The sequence below is a fragment of the Carassius gibelio genome, chromosome A6 (genome assembly GCF_023724105.1).
Source record: "Carassius gibelio isolate Cgi1373 ecotype wild population from Czech Republic chromosome A6, carGib1.2-hapl.c, whole genome shotgun sequence".
Lineage (NCBI taxonomy): Eukaryota > Metazoa > Chordata > Actinopteri > Cypriniformes > Cyprinidae > Carassius > Carassius gibelio.
In genome coordinates, this window is record NC_068376.1 from 1,944,674 (window position 1) to 1,972,168 (window position 27,495).

The window sequence follows — 27,495 nt, forward strand, 5'->3', positions numbered from 1 at the left end:
GGTGTCCCTGACATTTCATCCTGAGGAGTTTGAAAACTATACACAGGAGCTAAAATTAGTGTACAAACATTTTTGGTATATTATACTGACAGTACAAACCATTATTATATTTCTTTACATTATTAATTATTTAATTTATATTAATAATTATTTACCATAATCGTACAATCTTTTTCCTTAAAGGGTGGATAAATAGGTGTCCAGAAGAGAAAAATACATTTGTTTTGCATTTAAAAAAAATTAACTAAAATATAATATTGAACTATAAGCTATGAAATTGAAAACATGCTGTATTTTAATAAAAAAATAACAAGTGAACAAAAACAATTATTTTTATGTATAATTGAGTATTTGTATTAGTATAATATTACTATTCGTAATTATTTGCTATAACCATACAATCCAAAAAAGGGTGGGAAAAAACATGTTCAGTGGAAATATATATATATATTGCATAAACAAAATAAATCATGTTTTAAACCATTTAAGAGATTTAAGGTATGTATTTTTATGGCAGTAAAGCATAATTACATCTCACTTTTCCTTTCTATAATTTAAAAAATCTATTATTTATTACTGTTTTATGAATCAAATTGTTTAGCGGATTTAAAAAATGTCTAGACAGAATGATTAACAAGGCTGTATTGCAGTAATGAGAATCATAAATATATATTTGCACAAAAAAGTGCTGAATCTTTATTCAAAAATAATTTTGGTCTTAACAATACAGGGTCACAGGGATCTCCAGCTTCTGACTGGCGTGTATATCTGTGAAGCATACGTCTGACAGCTCCACGATTGGCTGTTATACCCAAGCCCCGCCCCTGAATTTGCACCTTTGAGGGGCATGGAGCCACAATAGTACAAGCAAACAAACAAAAACCTTTATATTACCTTCTGTTGGCTGAGCTCCAGTCAACATTTCTTTACATAATTAATAATATAAGAATTATAATGATTTTCAGTTTTTAGAGCTAATTTGAAAAAGACAAGTGTGTGGGTTTATAAATGTTTTTTTAAAGTCTCTTACCAAGGCTGCTTGTATTTGATCAAAACTACTAATATTGTGAAATATTATTATTCTGTTTGAATATATTTTAACCTGGTGATGTAAAGCTGAATTTACTGTCACTTGATCAATTCACTGCAGCTTGCTGAATAAAAGTATGCATTTGTTTCATAAAATAATTATTAGTGTTATTTAAACAACATAATTTAGTTTTTCATGACCATTTTTCATCCTCTCACTTGTTATTTGTTTTTGAATACATTTCTGAATTATATAAATGGTTATGTAGACGTAGAATTTCTAAACTATTTATTTTATTTAAAATGTAATGTATCATTCAAATAATGTACACTGAGTGACTTACCGCAGAGGAGGGGCTACGAGGTCTCACTGACTCCGCCTCCTGTATAGTGGGTGTGGCCTCTTTCACTGTGAGAGGTTGAAATGTGAATGTTACATGCAATAATTTGATGATATAATGATGACAAAACATTTTTAATTTAAAAGGTTTTTAAATCCAGTGGAAACATTTTGCTCTGTGTTGCTGGATGCATACTTGAAAACGTAACAAATGCAGACAAAAATAAGAGGAGCTGATACATATGCTTAGACCACAGTTCACATGAGCAGGAAATACAGGCATTAATCTGGATCCAAGACAAACCAGACTAGTAAAGATTTTATTGTGTTAAGGGTTTATGTGAGTATACTTCAGGCACACATTTGTCCCCAAAAGTCAGTTAGTCTATCATTAGTCCTCATTTAGACTATGTATTCTTGCACTTACCTGTGTCTCTTCTTCCTGTTGTCTGTCCACAGTGTTCGATCTTTGCTGTGAGAGACTCAGAGTTTCTCCATTGACTGTTGGGAGAGAAAACAGACACAAACGTGATGTCATTTTTAAAGCAGGTGTTAAATTTCCTAAAAACTAGACATGAATCAAACGTCACCTTGCTCTCTGTCCTCTCTCATTAGTCTTTACTCAAGCTCCAGCAGTCCTCTGACAGTTAAAAGGAGAACAGCTTTAAAACACTGTGAGGTTGGTTTACGCCATGCATATAAACACCACACTGAAAATGTTTCATTTAAACCTTGTTCTTCATCACGTGGGCTTCTGCTCTGTGTGCTTTGACGTCTATGAGAGGTCTGATTTTCTCTGTCCATGACTACTTTGATATTAATAAAACACACAAAACTGAAAAAAAAAAAAAAAAACAGCTGTCAGGATACATCTGAATCATATTTCACCCCAGAAGCAAATAGGAAAAAAATAAATTAAAATAAAAACAATTTTGCTCTAAATGTAATAAAATGTAGATTTTTGGCAGTGACATCCAGTTGACTCCTGGAGCTCCGACAGGACCACATCCGCCTCGTCCCACACCATTTCTGAGGACCTGTACACACACACAAATATTCTGACTTCACCCTCCAAAAAAAGGTCATTATTTATGCACCCATCTTGTTCCAGAGCCATAAGATGTAACTCATAAAACCAATAGAATATAATTACTATGAGTGTGTCTGAGTCTTTCTTCATGTCTTTCAGTTCTCTCTCTCGGTCCTGGAGTCTCTGATGGTTCTCAGACACAACTGTGCCCGGATCTTTCTAATTCAGTAACTAAGAGAAGCACACAAAACAAGTGTTCAGAATAGACTGGAATGAGTCTGATTAGTTTATTAAAACTAAACCACACTGACACTTTAATATAACACGTAATACAAAAGCTAAAGCTGAGTCAGACTGTTCAAACATTGGCAGAGAAAGCATTTTTCTGAAGGATTGCAATATGATGATTAGTGTCAGAAAAAAATAAGTGTCAGTGCTTTTTTTATGCTATTAATAAATTGTAATAAAGTCCCTCTCACACAAGTTCATGGTATTGTTTCAAATGTATCCTATATGCACGCAGTCAGTTTGTCTAGTTCTTCTTCCTGTTTTCTCTCTTTAGTATTCTGTTTAGTCTTTTGCTGGTGTCTGCCCAGAACAATCAATCAATCAGTCGGTTCATAAAGAGGCAGGAAGTATTTGAATCACTGTGTGTGTGTGTGTGTGTGTGTGAGAGAGAGAGAGAGAGGGAGAGAGAGAGAGAGAGAGAGAGAGAGAGAGAGAGAGAGCTGACAGCAGAGGGCGCTGTGGAGCTGGGAATCAGGAAGGAAGTTCTCTCATCCGTGAGGTGATTTCACGTCAATCATCACCCACCGGACCTGAGTGGAGACAGCATTACTGGCTCATATGACGCTGCTCAGAGCCAGAGCTTGAGAGCAAACAGCAACAGAAATGCTCGAAAAGGGAATCCAGTTTATCCAGGATCTGATTCCAAATAGGAGTTAGAAATTCCTCCGGGAATCAGTAGAACGCATGTTTTTCAAAAGCTTGATTTGAGAAAGAACAAAAACATCAACGTGGTGAAGAAAAAGTCAGACATTTCATGAAATATATGTAACCTATTAATCATATTTTGGCTTCATATCATGACAGGTGTGTGAACTCACACTAAATGCTCTAGGTTTTGTATTTTATGAGTGCACTTTCTATTCTGCAGAAGAAAAATGATATCAAATGCCAGTAAAAAAAAGAAACCTAAAAAGTTACTTTAGTCTACTGTAGCACATACAGCAGCGCATACATTTAGATATTACACAGTACATTACATAATACTGATCACAGATACCACATTATTAAATCATAAATTCAAAAAAAGGAGTTAAGTGGTACTAGAATTGGCAAAACAACTGCAATTCAGCTCCTTTATTCTGTTTAAAATAATTTAAAGAGATGAGGAACTGTAGTTTGAGTTTGGTCTGCACGACCAAGACCAAGGGCCATAATAAAACAGGCTTAGCTTTCCAGCCTCTGATCTAATAGCCGGCACTTTAAACTGTAGCAAATTATGTGAACTGAGATTATGACAGCTTTGAAATTATATAAAAAAAAATCCTATTTAAATCATTTGAAAGGTTTTCCTAAATTAACTTTGTAATTTAAAATATACCACTCCTCAAGCCTGCACAAATGAAGGGCTGACCATCCAACCATACTGTACAATATACAATGATGTGTCCTAAAACTAGAGCTAGTGACATATCTGAGAGCAGAGTGATAAAGGGTGGACAGAGAGGCAAATCTGTAGATAGTATCCCCGTAGTCAATCTGTGACAGAAAAAGGCTAAAACCCAATGTGAATTTTAATTTCTTTGAAAGAAAATCAACATGGTATTTAAAGTATAGGTTTTTATCCATCCAAAATCCTAGATATTTGTAATTATCTACAGACTGGATACAAACTCCATCCGTCTGATGGTAGCTTTGTTCGCCCAGTAGTTAAAACCATAAATTTAGTTTTATGAGGGTTTAACAACAGCTTCAAATCTTGTAGAGCATATTGCAGGGTATCAAAATCTGTCTGGATATATTAAAAGGCTAACTCAGCTGCGGGAGCACAGGAATACAAAACTGTATCATCTGCATACAGATGATACTTACACAATGTAAACTTATCACAAATACTATTCATTTAAACTAGGAAAAACAAGGGTCCCAAAACTGAACCTTGTGGAACACCCTTCATAACAAGAACTGGGTTTGACATGTCATTGCCGTATTTAACCATTTGTAATCGATTGGTCAAGTAGCAAAGAAATCATTTGACAGCATTACATCCAATGCCGGCTCTCAGCAGGGTATTAACCAGTACTGGATGGTCCACAGTATCAAACGCCTTTGTGAGGTCTATAAACAAAGAAACACAGGTACATCTTTTGTCTATAACCTCTTTGATGTCATCCATGACTTTTAAAGTGGCGGATATTGTACTGTGCCCTGACAGGAAACCGGATTCATTTAAAAAAGTATGTGAGTGCAAATATGATTTAAGTTGTATAGCAACTAAAGGTATTTTTGAAAAAACATGGAGATTAGAAATTGGTCTGTAGTTGTTCATGTCATATCGATCGCCAGCTTTAAATAGGGCTGTAATGTAAGCTTGATTCCAGATAGCTGGAACCTGCTTAGAACTTACTGACATATTAAAAATTAACCAAATATGAACCATAGGGTACATTCAGGTAAACTTGGCAACATTTTCCCATTTGGCACAATGATTAAAAATGTCTCTAAATCTAAATTCACCCTGCTTCTCTTGAATTGTGCTTTTGAAGATTTGAGGCCCAAACACACACTCTCTTTGTGTTTATGTGTGTGATGATAAATGATGAGAAGCGCATCTGATCGGTCCTGTAGCTATTAAAAAGTGTTCTGAAATGCATCCCATCCATTTACTCTTTTAACAAACTACAAATGAAAACAAATGAACCCGTAAACAATCAGGCATGTTAATGAGCCTGCATGTCTCTGTTCAGTAGAAGAGTCAATAGTCTCTGTGCTGAGATCATTCATTCCTGTGTTAGTGTTCGGGACGCTTTGAGCATGTTTCACTCTGTTTTTGTCCATCTGCTCACTGACTCTGATGAAACCATGCTGGACGCTTCCTTCAGGGACTTTTATAACGTCTAAAAGATGTCTTGACTCACACCAGCATCATGGGTGTGTGTGTGTGTGTACCGAGTGAGTTTATTACATCAAGTCTGGCAGCACAATCCTCATTTCTTGGAATCCGCATGAGTTTCTTGAGAAGTTTCTTCTTCGTGTGAGTGTGTTGTTTGGGTCGTGCGTGTCAAGCTGACGGCTGTGGCTCCAAAACGTCTCATCTGTGTTCAATCATCAACACATCCGTGACCATCACAGCTGATTTCTACAAAACATGCTCCAAAAGTCCAGCATCACCGCTCAGATATCAAGAGCTGGCCGGTATTTCTTCTCGCCCTCACGTCAGAGACTCTGAAATGTACGAGCTGATTAAACCATTTTAACCATTTCTACATCTGGAGAAGGTCACAGTCATTGACTCCTGGGCAAAAAGCCAGCGAAGCTTCTTAAATGATGAATTGACTCTGGACTGGATAGCAACTGTAGAAGAAGAAGTGTGCTTTTGTTTTCTTTTTTAGTAAAACACAGTTATCCTGAAAGATGGTTGGATGGATGGATCAAATAAAGTCTTGACAGAAGACTAAATTGTGGTGTTTTGACACCCAGCTGGATATTTATTTATTTATTTGAACAATGTACAACATATAAAAACATAGCAAAAAGTTCACAGTGTATAAAGGCAGTGATCATGTGTTGGGAAATCATTTATTGCATAGAAGACCGTCTGCATTCAGATAATGCAGCATCCATGCAACATCAGCGTACAGAAGCGTCATCAGCAAGCGTCCAGCTCCAGCGTCCAGTGCCATATTCAACACCCAACCAGACCGTCTGCGTCTTGCATTGGGATCATTGGAAAGAATTAACATTAAATATTTCATTAAACATATTGTCATTAAACATGTACTGTACACATGATGCCAGACAGAAAAAAACAAACAAAAACAAAATAGTCATACGTAAGAAAGAAGTGTAAATCTGAGCACTCTTAGGGTTCTGAAGACAACTTGCTTCTGTCAGTGTCATGTGTTCACTGTGGAGTTATAGTGGAAAAAAAATACCTGATTCAATCAAGAACAAAAAAATCTGAATTTGTGTATAAATATATAATGCCAGCTACAAATATACACACAAACTTAAAAATGTACATCCCTTTAGATTCAATTAAACTCGCAGTGGAGTTATTTCATACTGCTGTTTCAGTCACTATTCACTATTCATTTGATTAATGCTTAAAATGTTTATATTTGTCATTATTTACTCATCTTCAGATTTCATTACTTGTGAAAAAGAGTTTAACATTATGTGCAAAACACTCTTTTACACAATCTCACTGCAACAACTTTGAATGAATTTTTGAATGAAGCTTTAAACAAGTAACTTTCATCCGGTTCCTCACAAAACTTTTTTTTTTCACGCACTGGTAATATAATAATGGGCTATTCTGTTCCCATAACTTGTCTTATTTCAGACTAATGGAAAGAAAACATCCAAAATAAAGATTTAATTGTTTATTTTTATTACATTTGATTAACTTATGTCTGTATATTTCAATTGCAATACACATCTTTAAAGACTGATCTCTCAACTTAGATTAAACTTTAGTTTTATCTCCATCTGTATCCTGAAGGTTTTTACACATTTGGTTTGGTCTATTCATACATCATTCATGTGCACAATTTTATTCCAAAAAATGGTTATTTTTTTTAATAAAAATCTCCAAAATCTTTAATAGGTCAACAACATAATCCAGTGTTCAGATGTGTGTGCAAATGAGTGCATATTTAATTAGACAATGCCCCGTTTGCATATTTAAACAACATTTCATCTTGTAATACATTAAGATTAAAATCTTAATGTTAAAATCTTAATGTACTGTATTAATCAACTGGGGAAATATGGTGATATTTATTAGAACCTATTAGAACAGTGATTTCAAGTTTTCCTTTCTCTTTGGAGTGTTACAAGCTCTTGGTGCGTAAAGAAGATCTGTAAAGTTGCAAAGACTAAAGTCTCAAATCCAAAGAGATATTCTTTATCAAAGTTCACGTCCACGACCCCATGTCTACGTGACTATGTGGAAATATTAGCGTAATGCTGCCCAGATGTTGAAGCAGTCATGTCAGGGAGATGCTGTGTGTATCTAGACAAAAGCACTTTATTTGGTCTTCCGAATGTAGATACATTTAGGAATCTTTAAGATTACTTACAACAGAACAGAACACATTTTATGAACAACCGTTTCATGAACCTAGGAGAGGAGGTCATTCTGACTTTGCTACGACAATCTGGTGCTTCTGAATCAGCTTAAGTATGTTTTGTTTTTAGTTTAAATATTTGCTATTGTTTGTTCAAATGGGAATTTTTGCGAGTTGTGTTTGTGTGTCCGGTGTGTGTGTGTGTGTGTGTGTGTGTGTGTGTGTGTGTGTGTGAGAGAGAGAGAGAGAGAGAGAGAGAGAGATGGGGTCACACAGTGGAGTCAGCTGTCTCAACCGTCCGTGTCTTGTGTACTGCAAACACATACGAGCTTCATCACTGTGTCTGTCACGAGACTCTCTTCCTCTTTCAGGCTTGAACTGATGGTAAAACTAAGGACTTTATTAACTGTCTTTACATTTATTTTGAAAGATTAAGCTCACGGTTAAGGAAAGGGGTGTTATATTTCCGACGAGTGCTTGTGTGTTCGGCCAATCACAACGCACTGGGTCAGGTCAGTTGGCCAATCAGAGCAGACTGCGCTTGTCAGAAGGAGGGACTTTGTAGAAAACTACGTGTTTGAGAGAGGCGGGGCATAGAGGACCTACAATAATGTACAGTATTTGGAAAATACATTTAACATTAAAGCATGTCAAGATTTTCTGTTACACCAAATACACAATATAATGATCTTTAAAAAAGCCTCATCTGACCCCTATTCACATACTGTGTTTTGCCTTTGGAAAAAAAAAAAGTGTATGTAATGACATAAGGGTGAGTAAATGATGACAGAACGATCATATTTGGTGAACTTTCCCTTTAAAAGTGTCTGACAGACAAATCCACAGCCATTTGTGTAACTGTGTGGATGGCCATATATCCATGAGCTCAGGTCTTTTATTGGACACTGAAGATAACGGTCTTTTTTATGAGTTCATCCATACATCACTGATGTTAATCTACCGTTGATCCAGATTACATGTGTCTCACATCTTTGGAGTTCTTGGAGATCTGGATCAAATAAGAGAAACAGATGTCCAGGCTTACTGTGAGACGTCTGGAAACTTTCATGCTTTATCCACTCAAAGCGAGATCTGCGTTGCAGTTTTTCGATTGTGAAAAACAACACAAAGACGCCAGCACATAAAGTAGTACGTCACAATTCAGTTTGGAGCTTGATCGCAGAATTCTTCTTGTTTCTTTGCATTGTAAGAAGAGTGCATGCTTTGTGAGGGTCAGTCTGTAGTTATTACGAAGCATGTGATCAGCTGAACTTCCAGTTCGAGATGACATTTAGGAAAGGAAATGCTACAAGAAAACTACATGGGCCCGTCTAATCCAAACCTCACTCCTTTGCATCTTTCTGCATCTTTTGAGATGCAGATAATGCGCTCAGCCTTCCTGTGGATCCATGCATTTTCCAATGCGTCTGCATGGAGGCATCAAGGTGCGTAACCGTGGTCACACAGCCCTAAGAAAGCATGAGATGTGTGTCTGTGCATCAGCTGTGCACGTAGCTGCAGGGTGAATCCATGGAAGGGAAGTCGTATTTGCCCAGAGGAGACGGGTAATATGTGGTGGCGTAGACGTTGGTCTGCGGTAACGCTGATGGGAAGAAGTTGCAGCTTTCGTCTGGTGGAAGCAGGTTATTCTTATTCAGAGTCTGCGGGGAACAGAGGGAAAGCACAGAAAGTGAGCACAAGAGATGTCGAAAGTCTCTTCAATATTTCAAAGGCCATAGTGTGTTTTGCATCATGCTGCAGCGGTCCTGTGATGTCAACGCTCCCAGGGAAGAGAGGGAACCGAAAAATGAGGAATGATTGAGTTAAAACAGATTGAAGGAACGAGAGCCGTTTCCTTTGAGACAGATTAGAAAGAGTTGTGATTCTCTTTGATTTGACATCAGATGTCCAGAGATCCCAACACAAGACAAGAATTATTCAGTGAACAAAAGTAAATAATAATATAAATAATAATAATGATAACTATTATTCTTATTAAATAAATAATTATATACTATATATTTATTTAAAAATATATAATATTATATATTTAATTATTATTTTATTATAATGATTAATTATTATTTAAAAATATAATATAAATAACATACAATATAATACTTATTTAAAAAATATATTTATATATAAAAATGTTTTTAACATCAAACAAAAGGGAGCGTTTTCACTCTCAACTGCACCAAGACGAAAATTATTTATTAAACTAATAATAATAATAATAATAATAAAATAATAATAAAATATGAATTCACATATTATATTTACAATATATAATATATAACAATATTGTATAATACAATAAAAGTATAATATTATAAAATCTACATTTTATTGAAACATTATTTATATTATTGTATATATTATTAAATAAAAACAAATAATAATAATATAATCGTGAACTGTATAGGCCAAACAGTATGCACAATTAATAATGACTTTTTTGGTTTCTTGAAATGTGAAGAATTGTTTTCTCCTTCCCTTTAAAAAATAAATTCTATTTATTTCTCTATATTAACAACACATGATTATATGATTAAGTGCTTTTTATTATCTGCACTAATTAGTGTTGCGGTTGCAACCCACCAGTTAATACAGAGAGAACGCTGTGGCATGATGGGATACCTTGAACTCCATGGGTGTGTATAAGTCGTTCTTGGGCGCACAGCTGTTCTCTTTATAGTGTAGGTGGTTGGGGGTGCTGGGATGGATAACTGCGGACTCTTGAGGGGGTTTGCGGAGTCTCTGACAGTAAACATACACCAGGACGGACAACAAAACGGCTCCCAGAAAACAGCATGCTCCAGTCAGCACCAAATGAAACAGAGAAAACCCTGCAGGAGACAAAACAGAAAGACATCTTTCACTGGGGTCAGTAGAAATATCCAATCCTGAATGCTCTATGATTTAAATCAGATTTACCTTCACAGTTTGTGCTCCTCTTCTGTCCCTTTGACAGCACTAGAATTAAGGAAACGAAAATGTGCATGTGAAGCTGTACTGTAGTCTGAGAGGCCAGAAAGAAACAAAATTAACTAACCTGCGCTGTCATTGGGTCGACACGGTCTCTGATCTGTGGAGTTTCCTTGGCAAGAGGCGGAGCTTATTTCACATGTACGAGTCCTGAGCTTCAGCCCCTCCTCATTACACTCCGCCCACTCTGACCACGCCCCCCACCCACCTGACACAGGTGAACAAGATAAACAGAGCACAGAGTTCACAACTGTGTCATCATTAACACAGTCATGCAGAGTATTTAAAGGGGAAGTGGGGCAATTTTGTCCCAAATTGCACCCTAAACCCTTGCGGTCTTCCTCTGAGTCCACATTGTGACTTTCAAGTGAACGTTTGCTGCAGAGCTCGGAGAATGACTCTTATGACTGAACAAATGACTGGTACAGTTCAACTGATTCCCGAACCAATTACTCTCATGAGCCGGTTATTTGAAGTTAATTAAACATATACAGTACAATTAGTTCAGACCAACCGATTCCCGAACAATTAGCCTTATGAGCCAGTTATTCTTAGTAAATCAAACAAATACAGCACTGTTAGGGTTAAACTGATTTCTGAATGAACGACTCTTATGAACCGGTGAATCAAACACAGAGTATAACTGATACAGTTCAATCGATTCCCAATCGAATTACTCTTTTGTGCCCGTTCTTTTTATTGAAATCAAACACAGTTGCACATTAGGGGGTTTGCCAGTAGTAAAAATATAAAAATAAATAAACTAATGAAATATGCTACTTTTGTTTAGTAGTTTTTTTTTTTATTATTGTTGTTTAATATCTAGATATAGTTAAGGCCAAGTACTGGATTACAGGAAACAAAGTTAAAGACTGTGGAATGTGTGTATACACATTTTTATCACCAAAATGGACAAATCTTTCCCTCACAACCAAAAACACACTTCTTTGAAGACATTCTGACAATGTCTTACAAAACAGTGTGAATAAGTCAGAATGCATGAAATAGCATTAGACCTCCAGTTTAAAGTAAATAATATTCTTTTACTGCTGCAAGAATGTGATTTTCTCACCCTCGCACTCGTGTGTGTTACAGAGCGCTTCCTCTGTGTGCAGACCGATGCAGATGTCTCCAGAATGAGCAGGGGAACGGTTAGAGCAGGTACGGGAGCGCTGGTAGTGACCGCCGCCACAGGAAGTAGAACACTGAGACCAGGAAGACCAGCATGACCACGCCCCCTTCACTGAGAAACAACACCTGTTAGTACACGACTCCATAAACAGGACAAGAGTGACGCACATCAAAAGCTCTCTCAGACCTGGGCACGGCTGAGTGTTGCAGTCCTGATACTCGACCGGCGCTCCGCTGCAGGCGAACGGCGTGCTCTTCCCATCCGGTGTGGCGCAGGAACGCTTGCGTGTGCGGAAGCCTTTGGAACACTCTTCGGAACATGAGGACCACGTTTCCCAAGACGACCAGGCGGCTCCTTGCACTCGTGTCACAGGTCGACCCATTCTCAACAAATCCTCAACTAGACCTATACAAATATATAAGTGTGCACAATATGGATTAGTGCAATTATCAAGGTTGCGTTTTCATTACATAAATACATGCATGGTGCATTTTAAAGTGAAGAGCAGCATTGTGTTTATTTACACGCAAGCAGTGCTTTCAGCATCTCAAAGTGACGTGAAGCGCTTATTAACCAGCAGCTGTCAACAAAAGTGGTGTTCCGTCAAAATAAAAGTTTGCCGGTTTAAGAAATTAAACAATCCATAAATATTATTATTGTGATTCTACATTTGTACTGTAAAATATAATTATTATTTCTTAATTTTTTAATCATTTAATTTTTCTCAAATAGTAATTTTCTATTTTATAGGGAAATATTAGTAGCAGTAATAGAGGTAATATTAGTTAAATTTATATTTAACAATAATAATAATACAAATAATAATGTCATTAGATAAAAAATATTAATATACAACTACTACTACTGCTCTAATAATAATAATTATTATTATTATTTTATTTTATTTAGTAAAATAATAATATTATAAAATAATAATGTAAGGGAAACATGTAAATTTAGCTCAAAGGGAATCATTTAAGATTTTAAAGGGAATTTGGACAGAATCACTGTTTCACGGCTGATCACTGAGACGACCAGCGATTCATATTATTATTATTTTATTTAATATTTTTATTTAGTAAAATAATAATATATAGTAAATAATATATAGTAAATAATAATATAATCAATAAAAAATAATAGAATAATAAAATACATTTATTATTATTTTGTTTAATATTTTATTTGTTAATAATAATAATATTTATTATTACTGAATAAAAAAAATTATTATTCATATTATTTAAATATATTGATATATAATAAACACATTTCGGGTCGAATTGTACATACGAACAAGCATAGCAAACATAGATTTTTGAATTTTTTAAATCACATTTTAATCACATGTTTTATCAGAAAAGCAGCTCTCTCTGTGTGTGTGTGTGTGTGTGTGTGTGTGTGTGTACCGTCAGTCTCGCAGGCAGCAGCTCCGTCACTGGTGGGACAGAGGCGAGTCTCTATCTTGCGTTTGCCGAGCTGAAGGTCGTGAGGGTCAGCGAGGAGAGCCCTGCAGGTGTACCTGACCCTCTGCTCCTGTCTCGCCCCCATCTGAGTCACATTAACAGGGTACCAGGGTGTCCATGGTGTGGTCCGCCTCACTTCAGCACACGAGTCCAAGTTACACGCCTTATACTCCTGGATACAGTAACACACATGCTTTTCAAATCTTTTTCCGATATCAGTTTTATTTTATTTTTTTTAATTTTTTTTATAAGACCTGTTTAAGACCCTACCAGAGGGCAACCAGGACATGTGTTTCCATTCTCACAGGTTCGAACACGGGATTGGACTCCACCACCACACACAACACTACATTTGGACCAAGCGCTCCAGGAGACCCAGGACACCGGAACAGGACATGGATTATTTTCGTTACACAATCTGAATCACACAAATGAACCCAAATCATTTTCCAGTAACCTCAAATAAACACTTACACACTTATGAATCAGTTTAGCTAGAAAATCAAACAAACGACTCTTAAGAGTTGGTTCTTTTTAGTGAATCAAAACCATAAAGCAAAGCAAGTGTAGTCCAACCGATTCCTGAACACTTGACATTTATGATTCAATTGTAGTGAATTAAAAGCATAGTCTGACTAACAGCCTTCAGTTCCCTCTCGTCTCACCTCTCCTCCCGTGCCTGTCCCACACATACACGTCCTCCGTGTCGGGGTGCCGGGTTGTTACAGGACCGCTGACGGACCTCAAATCCAATGCCACAGCTGGTGCTGCACTCGGCCCAGGACGACCAGGGAGTCCAGCCTCCGTTCCTGAACAAGCACAATTAATTGAATTAACTAATGTTAAAGGGGGGGGTGAAATGCTATTTCATGCATACTGAGTTTTTTACACTGTTAAAGAGTTGGATTCCCATGCTAAACATGGACAAAGTTTCAAAAATTAAGTTGTACGTTTGAAGGAGTATTTTTGTTCCAAAAAAACCTCTTCCGGTTTGTAATAAGTTTCGAAAGTTTTTTTCGAGTATGGCTCTGTGTGACGTTAGATGGAGTGGAATTTCCTTATATGGGTCCTGAGGCACTTCTCCCGGAAGAGCGCGCGCTCCCGTATAGCAGAGCACTGAGAGCACAACAGACTTCACTGATCAGAGCGAGAGCGACGCCAAATGTCACAAAAGAAGTGTGTTTTTGGTTGCCAGGGCAAGACAACCCTGCACAGATTACCAAAAGAGAAACAGCATTAAGGGACCAGTGGATGGAGTTTATTTTTACAGAGCATCAACGGAGTTGTGCAAGTGTTTTTGTTTGTTCCCTGCATTTAGGATTGCACATCGTTTATTTCTTAAGGATAATGCAGTCCCAACTAAAAAGGGTCAGGATCGTGTGTTGGAACCACATGCGGTGAGTAAAACTGCTTCAAATATCTCTGTGTTGTTAACTTAGCTATCAGCGCGTAAGCACATCAAGTAAACAACATGCGATGTTGTCATCAAACTGCACTTTCCACATGTACAGCTTAAAAAAAAAAAAAAAAAAAAAGACGACACAAAGTGGAACTTAGTCATTTTCCAGAACCGCTAAGCAAATATATACAGTTTCACATACCACATAGCATACCGCCTTTGCTGATGCTGCTCTTGTTAAATTTCAGCCTCTGGATCTGTGTCACAGCTTCTTTAGCTCCGCCCACACGTCACGCCTCTAGGCGCTCGTGTTTTTCCGGGAAAAATCGGTACAGACTATCTGTCCCTTATGAATATAATAAAACTAACGACTTTTTGGAGTTATGAAGGATGCAGTACTACTCTATAGGTACTCAAGATTAACAGGATATTGAGTGAGAACGAGCATTTCACCCCCCCTTTAACTAATGATGCCCCAATGTGAAAGTGTGAATGAACAATAAAGAATCAAAACACTTTCAGACAATATCGAAGGCATGTTGTAGTCCAGATTAAAAAAAAAAAAAAAAAAGTTTCAAGATAAACAGCCAATGAAGTCTAAATATTGAAGTATTTGGCGCTGTGTTGAACACCATAGAATACACAAATCTGAATGGCTGTTTAAAATGATTTAAATATGTTTTAGAAAGTTGTGCAGCTGCTTTATTTGTGGGGTTTCGGGGTAAAGGCTGCGTTTTCTGCAGTTTAGCGCCATCTGCTGTCAGAGAGTGAATGTGTTTTCATTCAGCGCGTCTCTCACGTGTTCCTCATGTGCTTCTCACGCGTGCTTGCTTACATCAGTGTGTTCAGGAGTCTTTCAAGCAGTATACAGCGGTGTTGTGCATTTAGACCAGTTGATGGGAAAAGTATTCTTAAAATGCATTCCAAATTCTGAATAATTTGTAATATATAATTATTCATGGTATCTAGAAGTGCCCATGATAATATCATGCATATTCATTCCCGTGGTATATCATTACAGAATACCAACACATGTGTCATAATGGTGACATCAGAATTGTCTGTTCAGTTAACTCGATTTTTGAGAAGAAATTGTAAGTGACACCTGACATCTTTTTTTTTTTTTGTAGAAACTAAATTGTTTAAAAAATGTATCTTTGTCCATATTTTCAATATGTTTTTCTTTTTTCTATACTATTATAGTATATATTAATATTTTGGATAATCTTTTATTTTTATTTTTGAAAATTAATATTGCATTAATATTACATTTCAATAATTTTTTTCATGTGCTTTTGACATTGTTTCATTTATTTTTTATTTATTTTACAATTTTATGTAAGTTTGAGTAATTTTTTATGTTTTTGCCATTTTAGTATTTTTTTATTTCTGTCTATATGTCTGTCTAGTCTTATTGCTTTAGTTTGAGTTTTTTTAGTATATCAAGTTAAACTAAGTTCAAATGAGAAATCCTGGCTTTTTTTTTAGTTAACGTTCATTTCAAATAACAATTTATATATAATATATAATTTGAAACCCTTTAAACTACTTTTATTTAGACAAAATCACTTATTGTTAAGATTTTCATCAAATTGTTATATTTTATAACTTTATTTCAATTGAAAAGAATAATATTTTTTCATACATTTAGTTTAAGCTGACATTAACCACATTGATACTTACTTCATTCTTCTGTGGAACAGTTTTTGTCCAGACAATGGAAATCAATGAGGTTCGAAACCCAACTCATACAGGTTTGGAACGATATGATGATAAAGACTTTGCGGGTTTATGATCACAACTTTAGAGACTGACAGGTAACATCAGTTTTATTAAATTAACAGTAGCTTTCTGACAAAGATGTATTAGCAGCTGATACATATTACTCATCTATTATAGATCTACCACAACTGCTCTTCTGCTGTTATAGTGAAACATTGCATCCTATTAGTTTCTCGCACCCAGACCAGTGATGTGTGTGTTTAAACAAGCTCTCTAGGTAAAGATATAATTGGAAGATTCATTCAGTAACGGAAAGTGAATGCAATATAATGGGACAAGCAAAGAAGGAGCTGCTTGGCCAGAAACGCTGCGTCAGCCGCTTGCAGTTAATGAATCAGAGTTCAGGATTGATGGATTTGAGGCCTCACTCTCTGCAGCTGTTAGCGTTGGGTGGTGACTTTCTCTCGCGGAAGAGCTGAATCAGACGGAATAAAAGCATCACACATTTATGTGCTTTGACACTTTGATTGGCTGTGATTGAAGACTTCAGGCTGATCTCTCTGGCTCTCATATATCAGTTTAGCCGCACTGCCACTTCAATATGGGGAGTCCCAGATTATAACGGTCTAGTTCATCCAAAAACTAAATAACTTACTCTCTTACTCTTATAAATCCCATATGAGTTTTCGTTCTCTGTGGAGTGACAGTGAACAAGATGCTGTCAAACTTGAAAAATTAGATGCACTATTATATCCATATATGATATACTGTATACTCCAAGTCTTCCACGACAGATATCATTTGTATCAAAAGGTGTTTTTTTTTTTTGCAAAAAATGTATACTTCTATACATAGATGATGCATTAAACTGATCAAAAGTGACAGTTAAGACATTTATAATGTTACAAAAGAATTATATTTAACTAAATAGCTGTTCTTTTGAACTTTCTATTCATAATATAATCCTGAAAAAAGACAATTATAATTGATGATATAGTTTAAAAAACTACGACTGACAATAATAATGTTTCTTGATCAGCAAATCAGCATATTAGACTGATTTCTGAAGGATCATTTGATTATAGGAATGATGCTGGAATTCCAGCTGCACATCACAGGCATAAACTAATATATAAAATATAAATATATCCAAATAGAAAACAATTATTTTTAATTCTAATAATATTTCAAAATTTTCTGTTCTTACTGTATTTTTGACCAAATAAATGCAGCATTGGTGAGCATAAGTCTGTGACGAGTGGGGCGGGGCCAAGAGCCGTGGGAACGGAAGAGATGGAAGGATATAAAATTTTAGCGACGACAGTGAAGGACAAGAGAGGACCAGGCCTGGGTTTTACTTGTGTTTGGTTTTTATTTGTGCGCGACAGTCGTCCGTGAGGGGCTGTCACGCTGTTTTGTCTTTATTTTATTATTGAAGCTTTCATTTTGATTGTCTGCCGGTTCCCACCTACTTCTTCCCATGATCATGGAGTTATATTGTTACAAAGTCTTTCAAAGAACATTTTAAAAATCGAATCGACTTCATAGTTTGGAACAATTTAAATATGGCTCATGATGATGTCACGCCAGATTTGTCATCAATGAAGCTCAATGACTTATGCGTCTGGTAACCAATCACAACATGTCAAGTTTATTTGCAGGGTGCGAATGGGATTTGAGATCTACATCAGAGGAGAAAATGGTCAGTGACATAACTAACAGCAAAGCAATAATATCACACACAGGTTGTATGGAGTAACAAGCATGGTTCGTTTCCTTTAACAAGCATATGGGTTTATAGAGAAGGAGCACCTGGAGCAGTTGGCCACCTCCATGTTCGCCCCGACACACTCCATCCCTCCACACTGGGGTCGAGGGTTATCACAGGCCCGAGAGCGACACTGACACGTGCTGCTGCCTTCACCTCCGTCATCATGATTACAAGCCTGCCATGGTGACCACTGGCCAAATCCACCATCCTGGGTGAGGTTACGCTCCTACGCATGTAAATGCAAACAAGGCATGTTTTAAATACAGGTTTAGTGTTTGCACTGAAAATCATCGTACTAGTTTTCAAACTTCATTCTGCATAAACCGTTTTAGCGTACAGATTCCAATGCAGTAGGTAACCCTTTATTAGCATGCATATTACTAACATGTTACATTACTAACAACCCTTAATCCTACCCTAAAAAACTGAAATTTAAGCCATTAATTACTCACTCTGAAGTCATCCTAGGTGTATATGACTTTCTTCATTCAGACGATTTCAGTAGGAGTTATTCTAAATATTGTCTTTGAACCTTCAAGCTGTTTGATGCAACTTAGCAGGTGTTGCACTGCATCGGTCCATGAGATGTTTAATAAAAAGCTCATCCATTAAAAACAGTGTCTCACACGGCTGCAGGGGGTGAACAAAGGCCTCCTGTAGTGAATCGATTCGTTTTTGTTTTTGTGATATACACCTAGGATGACTTCAGGGTGAGTAATTTACGGCTAAATTTTCATTTTTGGCTGAACTTACCCTTTATTTACCTTACTATTAAGCAGCAAATCGGGAGTTTATTGAGGCAGAACTCATAGTTAATAGTTAATTGAGAGAATTTATTTTTTTAAATAAAGTGTCTTAACTTTGCTACCTGTTTTAGTTGTTATAAACTCAATGGTTTTTAAGAAATGTAAAGGGGTTTAACCATTTGCTCAGACAATGATGTGGGTTTGAGATGGGAATATTTCCTTAGCTGACCAACAGAAGATAAGGGAAACCTTCTTGAATACATTATGTCATTATTTTTGCAATTTCAATTGATGATGCATGTGGCACAGAAATTACACACTTAACCTTTATGATGAAAAGGTCAAAACAGTATTCATGCCTTATTTGAAGACAACATTTTGCAAGTTACAATTTTACGGTTTCCCATTCAAATGTTCCTCCCATTTGCAGTAGAAGCTGGTTTATGTATTGCACAGCTACTAAGAATAAAAACTCTAAAATTCATCTCCATGCAGGTGTGTGGCGTGTCCACTGAGGTGAATACCAACATCTACTGTGAGTCTGGATTAGTAACAACTGACCAGAACTCAATGCCATTCATCCAATAGTTCAGACCACAGAGGCACTAAAATCTTATTAAAATTAATAGCAAAATACATTTTGAGACTTGCATCAACTTTCACTGTACTTCAAGGATCAAAAAAGGTCAACTGAGGGCTTTTCTTTGCTGCATGACAAAAATCGTTAATGTAATACTCAACAGTCTGCCCTCTAATTCACTGCTCTGTTCCTCAGGATATTCAAGGAATCAGAGCTCTGCTGTGGGAACAGGGTAGTAACTGTTATTTAGTCTTTACTTAAATTGGCACTTAATTAGTAAGACAAGCCAAAACCATAGCAATGAGATTGTAAGTAGTATTGTCAAAATGCTGCAGATATTAGATCAGTTGGATGATGTTTCTTCATTGATTTGTTTAATGTTTGCATTTTACATTGGAATAGTTTAAATTCCCATTGAGACACATAAAAGAAAATTAGTCAAAAATATTATTCAGAAACCTATGTAAAATGAATCATGGCAATACATAAGGTTGCGTTCAATAGCACAACAAACAAATTACACAAATTAGCTTGGATAATGTAAATGTGTGCATATATTAATATATTTTGCATGATGAACTAACAATGAACAATACAATATTTATTAATTAATACTTATAAAGATTAATGCTGTAAAAATATAGGCCATTTTTAATTCGTAACACTAAATAGATTAATATTAATAATACAAATACTAATATTAATGTACAGAACCTTATCATACAATGTTACCATAACTATATTTAATACAGTAACAGCTCTTACAGTTTATACACAAAAGTTTGATTTATTCAGATAGTAGAAGCACAACATCGACTTTCTCTTAAAATGTAAATGTCGACATAATTACATAAGTGTAATGGACAGTCTTTTTTTTTCCCGCAAAACATGAACTCCAATGCAATCTAAACAGTCCACTATATTTTATCCCAAGTTATTTCTGACTAGAATTGTACGTGTATATTTTGTTTGTATGCTTAATGTTTAAAGGGGGGGTGAAATGCTATTTCATGCATACTGAGTTTTTTTACACTGTTAAATAGTTGGATTCCCATGCTAAACATGGACAAAGTTTCAAAAATGAAGTTGTACGTTTGAAGGAGTATTTTTGTTCCAAAAAAACCTCTTCCGGTTTGTCACAAGTTTCGGAAAGTTTTTTTCGAGTATGGCTCTGTGCTCTGTGTGACTTCTGCCGGAAGAGCACGCGCTCCTGTATAGCAGAGCACTGAGAGGACAACAGACTTCACTGATCAGAGCGAGAGCTAGGGCTGCAACTAACGATTATTTTGATAATCGATTAATCTGTCGATTATTTTTACGATTAATCGATTAATCGGTTTATGTACTTATATTTTAGTTTTTTCCATTTTTTCCCCAAGTAAATTATTAATAAAGGGTCTTTATCATTCAGCATAGATTTTTAAGAGATTTTAACCATTTTGCATTGTCATATCCTCATCAAAAATATACCTGGAGTTGTTTTATTATGTTAGTAATCCTTTGTCGAACTCTTCTGCAATCAAAACACTGACCCATACTCTAGCAAAATTCACAAGGAGATTTCAAATATTGTTTTCACCATGGCAGTCCTTAGAGCTCCTAAAGTAGTTTAACATCCCAAACAAAGCTTAAGGAATCTTTGAGAACATATTTTCACGAAGTATAAGGATAAAACAGAATAAAATTGCAGTGCATTGTATTTTATTATTTACTGGGAAAAAGCTTTATAGTTTATGCTGTGAAATTGTAAACAATCCTTCGAAAAAAAGTGCCAATGGCATGAAACCTGAATGGAACTCACAATTTAAAGTAAAATCCATCAGAAGGTTGTCCAGAAAAAAAAAAAATTGGGACACATACAAAAAACCTGCTGTGTGAAAAAGAGCAGTGAATACTTAGAAAAGAAGTGCATTTTAAATATACTCAAACATTTACCTCTCTCATTCAGTCATAATTAGGCTGCAAGACTGAATTATGAACTGGTAAACGACAAACTGATCACATAACATGTTTGTAAAGCTTTAAATGTTAACTGTTAAAAAGCAATGTTATCAGCTTTTACGACTAAACATTTGCAAAAAACCCTTGTACTGGAGAATCTGCACAAATAAAATTCTTAGGGGCCGTTCACATATCGCACCTAAAAACGCGTGGAAAACGCTAGTCGCGCCGCTTTCTCCTTCTTTCCAAAGCGCTCGGACAGAAGCGCCCCTGAGGCGTCTGCCTTTGCTAAGCAAACATGACGTGCTCTCTCCATGACGTGCCCTCTCCATGAAGACCCGGAAATTTCAGCAAAGGATAAATGGATGCGGTGTGGACGCGCCTGGAAAAACGGGCGCATCGCACCGCGTGCGTGTCGCGACCGCGTCGCTTCCATTATGACAGTGCATACTGTGCGCCTAAATAGGAAATAACGAACTTGAGCATGCAAAAGACACGATATGTGAACGGCCCCTTAAACAGTTCAGTAGTGCAGAGTTTACAGGTTACTCTTCATTTTGAAGGCTCAAAGTAAAGTACTCCCACTTCCCGCTGAATGCTGCAGAGACGCTGTTCGGGAAGCACGTGACATAAAACGAGGCCAGCTATTGGCTATTCGCTACTTCACCTGCTGTACTGGCTGAGTAAAACCTCCGGTGGCTCATTACTGCCACACTTTGGTCACCGCAGATTTGAAATATGCACGAAATGAGCCGCTTATGGCAAATAAAATTTATTTAGCGACGAATCGATTACCAAATTAGTTGACAACTATTTTAATAATCGATTTTAATCGATTAAATCGATTCGTTGTTTCAGCTCTAGCGAGAGCGTCGCGAAAAGTCACAAAAGGAGTGTGTTTTTGGTTACCAGGGCAAGACAACCCTGCACAGATTACCAAAAGAGAAACAGCATTAAGGGACCAGTGGATGGAGTTTATTTTTACAGAGCATCAACGGAGTTGTGCAAGTGTTTGTGTTTGTTCCCTGCATTTCGAAGATGCTTGTTTTACAAACAAGGCCCAGGTTGACGCTGGATTTGCACATAGTTTATTTCTTAAGGATGATGCAGTCCCAACGAAAAAGGGTCACGATCGTGTGTTGGATCCGCATGCGGTGAGTAAAACTGCTTCAAATATCTCTGTGTTGTTAACTTCGCTATCGCCGCGTAAGCACATCAAGTAAACAACATGCGATGTTGTCATCAAACTGCACTTTCCACATGTACAGCTTAAAAAAAAAACAAAAAAAAAACAAAGACGACATAAAGTGGAACTTAGTCATTTTCCAAAACCGCTAAGCAAATATATACAGTTTCAGTACATACCACATAGAGACGTCGTTGCTGATGTTGCTCTTGTTAAATTTAAGCCCCTGGATCTGTGTCACAGCTTCCAAACGCTCTCAACGCAAAAGCTTACTGGTGCTCGTGATTCTTTAGCTCCGCCCACACGTCACGCCTTCAGCCGCTCGTGTTTTTCCGGGAAAAATCGGTACAGACTATCTTTCTCTTATGAATAAAATAAAACTAAAGACTTTTTGGAGTTATGAAGGATGCAGTACTACTCTATAGGTACTGAAGATTAACAGGATATTGAGTGAAAACGAGCATTTCACCCCCCCTTTAATGTTGTGAATCACAAAATTTAGCAGTGCATGTTTGTAACTCCGTAACTATGGAGCCAACGCTCATTTTGCAAAAGTTTGGGAAAAACACTCTTACTTCCTGTCACAGCTTAAAGCCATTATGCATTATAATATGCAACTTGGGACAAAGCCAAAGCTTGCACAGCGTGTAGAAAATGAGGTTTGTTTATTATTGCTCCTCAGAGAATATCAACCATCGGAGATAATAGGAAATTTGTGATGTCTAATTATGGACCTAATGAGGTGTCAAGAAGAACAGGACTGACATTGGCCAGCCTTCATGCAGAACACCAGCGTGTAACTGACAGTGTCAGACGAAGGGTTCAGATGAGCTGAGTTCCTTCAGCCTCGGTTTCAAAGCTCTTCATCAGAAATGTGATTCTTCAAGACCAGCTCAAATCATACAAGATTTCTGGTGTAGTCAAAGAAACAAAAGCTGTTATGTATCTTCACTACAGAAGCCTTAAATAATGTTCATAGAACAGAACAGAATTAAATAGAATAGTACAGAACAATGTAGCGTAGAACAGAATTAACATAATACAATAAAACCGAATATAGAACAGAACAGGATAGAACGGAAAATAATAGAAGTGTATAAAAGAGAAGAGAAAATATAACAGAATAGAACCGAACAGAAACAAAATATAAAAGAAAAGAACAGTAAATAGCAGAGCACAGAAGAGAACACAACATAGACCAAAAAGAATGGAGTAGTGCAGAATAGAATAAAATAGAAAAAAAAACATATACAACAAAACAGAACAGAATCAACTCTGTTGAAATAATATTATTAAATAAAATAATGGAATATAGAACATAATTAAAAAATAAAAGCAGAGTAGAGAATAGAACAAAACAGAATGGAATACAACAGAACAAAACAGAATACAAGCATACAGTACAGAACAATACAGAATAGAAGAGAATAGAACTGAATTGAACAGAACAGAAAATGATAGGTGAGTATAGAAAATGAATACAGAATAGAAAACGGAATATAACACATCAGAACAGAACAACAATAGAACAGAACAAAATTGAATAGAACAGAAAATGCTACAATAGTAGAAAAAAAACTGAATACAGAACAGAAGATAAGTGCACAGCAATAGAACATGATATAATAGAATAAAACAGAACAGAATCAAATAGAATAGAACACAAAAACAAGTCTTTACTAACACAGTAAATAAAAGAGGACAAAAAAGAATAGCAGTGTATAGAATAGAATAGAATAAAACAGAACATAAAAGTAATAATAGCGTATAGAATAGAACATAATTTAGAAGAGAATAGAACAGAATGGAATACAACAGAACAGAACAGAAGCTACAAGCATAAAGTACAGAACAATACAGAATAGAATAGAACAGAATAGAAAAGGGTAGATTAGTATAGAATAATTGAATACAGTATATACCAACGCATAATAGAATATAACAGAATATAACAATAGAACAGAACAGAACAGAATAGAATAGAACAGAATAGAATAGAATAGAATAGAATAGAATAAGAATAGAATAGAATAGAATAGAATAGAGCAGAAAATAATCAAACTGAATACAGAACCGAACAGAGGGTCTTTTGCTCAAGATAATAATTAAGTCACAGGAGACTTAATCATAAATGAATCCATTAACTGTTCATTTCATCTCGGTGAGATTTTAAAGAGATATTAAAGAGATGTAATTTGTGATTTGTCTCTTCAGTGTGATGATGCTGTCTGAAAGTGTGTGTCTTACAGGGCACTGTGTGATGTCTTGGCTCCATTGGCTCATGTTGGAGCTGTCCTCAATCGTCGTACAGCGCTTCTGTGTCTGGTCCCAGCCGCAGTACGGATCCCTGGCACCCAGACAGTCCCTACGATCACCAAATCACACATCAGTGACAAGCTCTTAATAAATACCACCATAATGAGTGTCCTGTCTGCTCGGGAGAACTTCTTCATGACAAGAGAGAAACAGGAGAGGAGAGATTGGGTTTAATAACGGAGGAATAAATCTCACTGCAATAAACATTCAAACTAATCCTTCTGTCACTGAACACTGAATCTCAAGTGAATATTTTGCAAATTTGGTCTATAATATAAACATAACTTTCAGGGTTATGAGAGACTGAGCTGAAGTGTAAATATAATCTAAGCATCTGATCAGAAAATGATATGATCTGACTTACAGGAACTACAGGGAAGACACAATAAACCTCAAATCCTGCTCTGGGAGATAAATAACATCTGACAGAAGGTCGGTGATTTATTACAGCTAGCAGACTTATCATTTTCTCCTTGTGTCCTTTGGGTTCAGTGGAGCGAGACTGTGTTATTAATTCAGGAGCATGTTTCATTGTTTTAATGATGTCATTCTTAAGAAGGACAAAGTTTGAAAAAGCAAACAATGTATATTACAAGCACAAGCATACAATCATACATAAGTAATTAATATATATATATTAATTTAGTCAGAATTAAATAATTTATGTGATTATATATAAAAAAAAAAATATATATATATATATATATATATATATATATATATATATATATATTTTTTTTTTTTTTTCTTTTTTTTTTTTTTTTTTACTCGGGATTAAATAATTGCTTAAAAGTGACAGTAAATATATTCATAAATAATGCAAAAAAGGTTTCCGTTTCAAATAAATGCTGTTTTTTTACTTCCTATTCATCATATAGTCCTGAAAAAGGTATTTAGATTTATTGTGCATCAAATCAGCATATTATGATTTCTGAAGGATCATGTGACACTGTAGACTGGAGTGATAAAGCTAAAAATTCAGCTTTGATCACAGGAATAAATTACACTTAAAAACAATTCAAATAGAAAACAGTTATTTTAAATGGAGATAATATTTCCCAATATTACTTCATTTCTAATCAAATAAATACAGCCTTGGTAAGCCGACCCCAAAACATTTCAACTGCATTTTATATACTCATATTTCACAACCAAATCAAATATAACAATGCGTCTCAGTGTCCCACTAACAACGAAACACCGGCAACACTAGAAAACTGCAAATGTGCTAGAGATGCATAAAGAGAATACATTTGAATACATTAAAGGTTATATAAAGGTATAATGCTTGCAGATAAATCAAACTCTACAGATGAGAAATGGTATAAAATAATTCGAGTTATTTGCAACATCTTGTGAGATGTGACCTGTTCCCACTTGTGTGTACGTGTGCGTGGGGGAGAATACGTCATGAATGACTTCGTTCCATTGCATTGGAATGCTAAACACCGAGCGGCTTCACACACACAGTTCTATCATGTCCCATAACAGCCTCTAACACCAAATGTGTCCGCCTCGTGTAGCTCCGAGTGTTTGTACAACAACATCTGCAGCAAGAAGTCAGCGAGAGTCTTCAATCGATCACATTCCTCAAATAAAGACAATCTTCTACTTCTAAAGTAACTACAGACACCCTCGAATCATCAGCACATGTGTGCTTCTAAACTGACAGATCACATGGAAAACATCTTCTGATGTGACAAGCTGTAAGAAGACAAAAAATTATAATCTGTTATATCACAAGGTGTATTTTAAAAACGGTGCCATGTGGAGCTTGAAGGCATTTAGCAGATAAAAAAAATTGCTTTGTTTGATATTGTAACTCAATTTACCAAGCATTAAGTTACGTACAAGATTGCACAAAGCTCTTACAGATCCAGCTCTGAAGCCCAATTCATCCATTCGGAGTCTATGAATTTGAAATCTAATTACATCTCTAAAGTAAACGCAGTCGCTTCCTGTGAGGAGTGATGCATGCATTATATATTTTTAACGATGTTTGACGATTTATAGGTGTTCTATTCATAACAGCCATGGAGAACATGACAGTGATTTTTTTTAAATGACCTAGTTCATCATTCTCTGGCCTTTACACCAATGGTGGAGAATTTATGAGAGAATAATTTCTGTGACTGCTCATAAGTATTGTCATTCACTTCATCTCCTTGAGCTTCATTTCCTGTCTGACTCCAAGGGCATCAGCCACTCGCAAGGACTGGTGCTGTAATCATCCTTTGCTGTAATTTAACAGCAACTGTGGATTTTGTTGTCATGTGTGAACAGGTACTCAGTGTGGTGGTGATGCTGGGAAATGGGATCTGGAAGTTCTGTGCTGATATTATGTGAATGTGACGGTTCAATCATGTTCACGGTTAGGACGTTCTGACCTCGTGAGTCTGCTGTCAACGACACAATTATTCTTCAAGATGTGGGAACTGAAAATCTTGTTGCATTCAGCACCAAAGAAATCACTGCCATATAGTAGCCTGATTCATATTTCTCAGGAATCTGGTTAACTACCATTCAAAGGTTTAGGGTCAGTAGGATTTTTA

At 36.1% G+C, this 27,495-nt stretch overlaps 1 protein-coding gene across 1 annotated transcript in view; it reads right to left on the reverse strand.

Moving 5' to 3' along the window:
• Nucleotides 1-6,079: 6,079 nt before the first annotated feature.
• LOC128015229 (semaphorin-5B) overlaps nt 6,080-27,495 on the reverse strand; it is a 61,136-nt gene continuing 39,720 nt past the window's right edge. The window contains exons 12-22 of the mRNA XM_052598899.1: nt 24,875-24,992; nt 18,216-18,400; nt 13,948-14,091; nt 13,553-13,700; nt 13,226-13,454; nt 12,003-12,221; nt 11,757-11,927; nt 10,752-10,892; nt 10,634-10,672; nt 10,337-10,545; nt 6,080-9,357 (exon numbers count right to left, since the gene is read on the reverse strand). Coding sequence (XP_052454859.1) covers nt 9,196-9,357; nt 10,337-10,545; nt 10,634-10,672; nt 10,752-10,892; nt 11,757-11,927; nt 12,003-12,221; nt 13,226-13,454; nt 13,553-13,700; nt 13,948-14,091; nt 18,216-18,400; nt 24,875-24,992 — 1,765 coding nt within the window. The 3' untranslated portion in view covers nt 6,080-9,195. The remainder of the gene's footprint in view (nt 9,358-10,336; nt 10,546-10,633; nt 10,673-10,751; nt 10,893-11,756; nt 11,928-12,002; nt 12,222-13,225; nt 13,455-13,552; nt 13,701-13,947; nt 14,092-18,215; nt 18,401-24,874; nt 24,993-27,495) is intronic.